Source organism: Austrofundulus limnaeus, unplaced genomic scaffold (assembly GCF_001266775.1).
Source record: "Austrofundulus limnaeus strain Quisiro unplaced genomic scaffold, Austrofundulus_limnaeus-1.0 Scaffold445, whole genome shotgun sequence".
NCBI classification, from domain to species: domain Eukaryota; kingdom Metazoa; phylum Chordata; class Actinopteri; order Cyprinodontiformes; family Rivulidae; genus Austrofundulus; species Austrofundulus limnaeus.
In genome coordinates, this window is record NW_013952847.1 from 278,701 (window position 1) to 284,606 (window position 5,906).

Sequence of the window (5,906 nt, forward strand, 5' to 3'; positions counted from 1 at the left end):
CCAAACTCTTGCATAGCATGCGTTTTTGTCCAGTGTGGCCCCAGGTCCTAGAAGGTTAAATCAATATGATATTTTTAAGGGGTTGTTTTACAGTCTAAATTAAGCACTGGTTTGGCTAGCTGTTAGCCTAACCTGGAGCAAAACCTATTTTCTCCTTTGCTCTATGACTGGTGTCACAGCTGATAACTGTTGATAACTATCAGACAGATGATCCCTTTATCGACAGTTAGATGTCAAAACGTCTGCCAGTAGAGCGTGATCTCACCAACACAAGGAAGAAAACCGACACTTTGATCATGTTTAATGCATGTCCTGTTATACAGCTCTAAAAATCAAGAAACTCTTAAAGTTACTGTCTAACATCAATGTCTACTTATTGAATGCAAATTCAAGTGGATACATGACAGAAAGAAACAACTAAGAGAAAGAGTTGAGATCAAAAAGCAACAAATGCTGCTGCAGGTGAAGTCATGCTCACTGATGGGACGAGTGGAGGTGGTCTCTGCGAGGTGACGACCCCTCTCATGGTTACTGGACTTCATACCACTGCACAGAAACAGGACACATCTGCACCACAATCAGCAGCAGCGGCGGCGGACTAAGAGCAAGCTGAGGCAGTCTGAGGCTGCCTGGCTGCACGGCGTCCAGCATCAGAGGCAGAGCTGCGTGGATTTCATCTTAGGTTTGCCAAAGAAAACAACACAAGGAACACTTGGAGGAAAAAACATTGCTTACTTGTTGTTTTACAAAGTATGGCCCGACAACAGCTGTCAATAAAGCAGTCATAGCAGTTATATACTGGAGGATATTTAGTCAGGAGGAGAGCTTGTTCGATCCCAGGATAGAAGACTGGTCAAACAAGAAGGTTTTAACTCTTTGTGCAAAGTGTCAAAGCGCTCATCATGATTTATGGGAGTAATTAAAAGTTGCTTTAACTCTCCAAACAAAGAAAAATAAAAGCAGTATTGTGTTTCCAAACCAACATCGTTAATCTCTCTGCAACATCTTTAAAACTCGTTAAAAAAAATAGACATGGCTTCATATGCTGCCTGCTCCCTTCATCTATAAAAACCCAGCCGTATGTACATGTAGGGGTGTTCTCTCAGTCTGTGGATCGGTGCTGGTTCCATGCAGCCAACACGTCAGAGAAGAGGATTGTCACAGCAGACGTCTCCCACAGCAGCGACACTGAGCCTGGAGCTCAGCTTGCACTATGTACAGGCCTTCRTCATGTGTTTGTGTGCTTGTACTCAGAGTCAGTTCAGGCTTTCAGCTGTGCTCTCCTTCAGCTTCCTGTCATTTTCAGCCTGGAGGAGTCACACGGATGACTGATCCCACACCTGCAAACCAACAAGGGCAAAGGTCACAAACTGCCATCATGACCTTAGTCAGGGTTCCTACAGCTTAAGGCAAGTTAGATTTAAGACTTGTTAAGACCTCTTTAATGCCGCTTGAAATGAAATTTAAGACCAACTTCATGATAAACACAAACGAGAAAATAAAAAAACAGCGACAGTTTTACCCAAATGTTTGTTTTAACACAAAACAACTAGAGGTGAGAGGCATTCAGTAAATTATTAAAAAATAAATAAATGAACGATTAAATGTTACCAATTATTTTAATATTAGAGATGGATTACAATCATCCTATTTACAATGTGTCTCTGAAAGACTGATTTAAAGTAGACATATCATGCTTTTAAAGCCTTTTTCACATTTAAATCATTCAGTTGTGGTCTTTATAACGTGGAACTGCAATGCTTTAGTCTGAATTCCTCCTTATTCTAACTTAACCAGCCCATCTTTACCACTTTTCTGATGTGTGTCTCAAAGCAGCTGGATTTACTGCTCCTGATGCTTCAAGCCCCGCCCCCTCCTGCTTCCAGTCACAGATTATTTGACGTCATGAAAATAGAGAAAACTGAACAGGCTGAAAAACCTGACCTAAACAGAATATAAAGATATCTTTGCAGAACCAGAGACTAAATTCAACTTTTCTACTTCCTAGAGACTCCAAGTTCACAACAAAATGTATTTAACAGATAAAAAAGTGGATTTTACATATGTCCCCTTTAAGACATTTTAAGGCTAATTAAGGCTGTGTTTTTTGGTTAATGAATTCAGTGCCTTTTAATACTTTTTAATGATTCATGGGAACAATGGGCCTCATGCAAGAACCGTTCGTACGCACAGATTTGCTCTTAAATTGTGCGTACGAGTGATTTAGGAGAATTTGTGGCATTCACCAATGTTTTCGTATTCTAMGATTTTYTTCAGATAYGAACAAAATTYACGWGTGGTCCAGACCTGTCGTATATTTTACGAGCAGTCAGTCTGCTGTTATTCAGACGGGTTTTCTTCACTAATAACTTTATATTTCGTTAGTTTGAAGATATTTTGAGTTGAAAATAAATCACACTCCATAATTATGTTGACAATAGGCTATTCTGCTTGAATTGGTTATAATTTTAAATGTAATAATTTAGACTAACAATATAAATTGTCCGTCCGGCCGGCTTATCCGGGATCGGGTCACTGGGGCAGCAGGAGACCCCGCTCTCCCCAGTGACACTTTCCAGCTCGTCCTGGGGGACTCTGAGACGTTCCCAGGCCAGAGGGGATACATAATCCCTCCAGCAAGTCCTGGATTTTCTCCAAAGTGCCAGACTTATTTTGAAAACATTTTAAAATGCTTATTTCAGAACCGCAACTGAGACCACCTGCGACCGGGCTGGGGGGGGGTGTACGGTGCGCAGCGCTGTGTCTTCTGAATAAATGAAAATGATTTAACACAGTTGTTTATACTTTTAGCAGCTCTTTTTATTCCACAGCTGACCTGCTAAAAATGACAGATTTTCTTTTCTGGATCTCTGACAGACGGACTTCAATCTGTGAACTCGTAAAGTTTTCTTTTTAGTTTTCGCTGTCATTTTTCATGAATGAATGAACACTTCCTTGTATCTGAGGCAGGAAACACAGCCTTATATGGTGTTTTTGGGGTGGTAATTATGCTAATCTCCTCTCGCGTGCACGAGCAGCTGGATAGAACAGGTGGAATTTACGCAGCTCATTTACACACTTTTCCTGAAGATAGAAGAGTTTGTTGAATCTGACGTGACATGTTCGTACGAACCCTTYGTACGAACAAAAGTAAGAGAAATTTAGGATAAGAATACGAACATGTTCTTGCATGAGGCCCAATGTTAGTGGAAAGTTTTAGAGGAAGAGGAGCTTCTTCCACCTGCTGAACATGACGAAGGCTCAGGTGACAGTTTGGATTATTTKCTGCATATTTTTGTGTCCTATTTCCACAGTAGGACTGGGCTACTGGTTAAAAAATGTATCACAATAAGTAAGTAATAAGCAAGTGGGCGATATCGATAATTATTGATTAGTTTTAGATAACATGGGTCTGACTTTTGTTGTACTTAAAATATCTGAAATATTACAGAATTGGTGGTTTGATCTTTCCTCCATTTGACTCATCTTCTTTCCTTTCCTGACATTCTTTGTATTTTTAAGCAGTTATGAGGCAAGATGTAGAAACATGGATCTGCTACTGTCCATCTTACTCCACAAGTTTGTTGTTAGCTTACCTTGTTTAGCTGCAGACCTTTAACTGTTGGGGTGTCATATGGTCACCCATTTCCATTTTTAGATGCCTCATTTCAGTGTAAAAGCATCCTAACTCAATAATTATTAACCCTATGGTGGTGGACCGGGTGCTAAAATATGCTGACAGGAAAGAAACCCTGGTTTACACATTTCAAACTAAAGCACAAGCAAATATTTTTTAGCAGGCATTTGTCATTTATTAACAGCTTGAAGCTTTTCTTATGAAGGTGAATCTTAGCTTTCCCAGTGTTGTTTAGCTGAAAGGTCTTAGCTTATTTTAATAACCAGTTCATAACCAGTTAATAACCAGTGAAATTACTGATATCAGATCAAATGTGTTTTTTATTGATATCAAAGAGTCTGTCGCGATATTCATGATTACTGAATTATTGCCCAGCCCTATTTCACACGGTCAAAAATAAACATACTATAGAGTAAGTAGTGCTGAAGCTTGGATCAGTTTTAATTTGAAAATCAAATCCTGAAAACTGTTCATTAGTGATAAAGACTGACTGCAGCTGGTTTTCAATGTTTATCATCACTTATTGAATTGACTGGTGCTCAGCTGTTCTCCTCAGATTAAAGGAAACCAGTTCAGATGTTTAGAAACACACAGGTCGACTGGTGGTTTAGGTTTAATGGTTTTGTCTGTTCATTATGAAGGAGGTAGAACATAAAGCCTGCTGCGTCAGTAGGAAACCCCCCCCCCCCCCCCCCCTCCATGTTTGTACCTTGTTAACAGGGGCGAGCTGCGTTCGGACAGATCCAGCATGGAGCCGGGTGCTCTCCCCGAATCTCCCCGGGGACCTCTCCCTGCGGCTGTCCAGCACCCTGCCGGGGGACTTCTCTCTGTCCAGAGGTCGAGCCGGAGATTTGTCTCGTCTGAACTCGGTGCGACCCTCCCGGTAGCGATGTGGGGTGCTTGGCTCCCGATGCAGGCCGTCGTGGCTGCCGGGTCCCGAAGTCAAACGCTTGGAAATGTGCTCCGTGTAAGTGGGGGGGCAGCGCTTACTGGGACTGCTGTGGATGAGGCAGCAGAGAGAGGTAAGTCAGAGACTGGTACTTTAAATAAAAAAAAATCTCAAAGTTTAAAATAATTTCTATTGCCAAATATTTTGTGTCTGTCAGTAACGTATGGATCCTGTCTCCTCCTGTGAGTCTGACCACACAGTTCATGCTTCATGACTCGTTGTGTGTTTTCAGCGTGTACAATGTGCTGAGCTGTTTTCTGTTCAGCGAACCCTCGGCTCGAGCCGGTTCTCTGCAGGTCTCCAGACTCTCGGATCAGGCTTCCCTTGCAGCAGATGACCCGCAGCTTGTTCTGGTAGGAGGAGGCGAGGTAAATGGCTCCGGAGGAGATGGCTGGGCCCAGGTAACGAGGGTTTGGAATGTCCAGGTGGGCCAGCACTGCGGGACTAGAAACACAAGCAGCAACATAAAATCAAAAGCTAAAAATCTGACAGACCAGCTGTCGTTTTGTCTCACCTCACTGCTGTGTGTCCCTGAATTTCAATGACATCCAGAGAGTTGAAGTAGGTGACAAACAGATACGGTTCCCTGTAGGCTGAAGCACAGGACAGGCACAGAATCCCTCAACAAAATCTATCAATCATTTTTCCTAAAAGGAAGAAAACAATTAGAAGATCCACTTACCAAAAGACAGAGGCAGACGGCTCCACTTAATCTCATCAGTCCGGCTTCTTCGCCCGTATGAGTCCACAAACACACCAAACTCTGTCACAGAACCAGAGTCTCTGTCACAAACTTATTAACAGCAACACCTATGTACAAACACCATGCCTGCTGTCATCACCTTTAATCTTTAACCTGCCAACCAAGGTCTGTAGAGTCATGATCAGTTAATAAATATATTTAGTCAGAAAATTGGTTTTCTATAAATTGTATTGTTTGGTAAGGACATGGAAGATTGAAGGCATTTTAAATAGGCTTCTGAGTAAGATGGAGTCTTTTAATCTCAAAATAAACATTTAGCTGAAACCTTATTTGTTTTTCTTACTATAATTATTTAGGCATCCAATTTTGAACATTCTCTGGGTTTACTTGGGTTCCAATCAACTGTATTAAGAAAAGGTAAAACATTTACTTTACATTTAATGTAAATTTGCGTGAAGGTAACACATTGACTTTACATTTACTTTACATTTAATGTAAAGTTGAGAAAAGGTGACATATACTTTACATTTACTTTACATTTAATGTAAAGTTGAGAAAAGGTGACATATACTTTACATTTACTTTACATTTAATGTATATTTGAATAAATGTAACGC

The 5,906-nt window shown here is 41.0% G+C and overlaps 1 protein-coding gene across 5 annotated transcripts in view; it reads right to left on the reverse strand.

Annotated features, from left to right (window-relative positions):
* Nucleotides 1-285: 285 nt before the first annotated feature.
* Nucleotides 286-5,906, reverse strand: part of citb (citron rho-interacting serine/threonine kinase b) — a 95,601-nt gene continuing 89,980 nt past the window's right edge. For all 5 annotated transcript variants that reach the window (XM_014024906.1, XM_014024902.1, XM_014024903.1 and 2 more), the window contains 5 exons: nt 5,269-5,349; nt 5,101-5,179; nt 4,857-5,030; nt 4,347-4,635; nt 286-1,340 (listed from right to left, as the gene is read on the reverse strand). In XM_014024906.1, the coding sequence (XP_013880360.1) occupies nt 1,317-1,340; nt 4,347-4,635; nt 4,857-5,030; nt 5,101-5,179; nt 5,269-5,349 (647 nt within the window). In that variant the 3' untranslated portion in view covers nt 286-1,316. The remainder of the gene's footprint in view (nt 1,341-4,346; nt 4,636-4,856; nt 5,031-5,100; nt 5,180-5,268; nt 5,350-5,906) is intronic.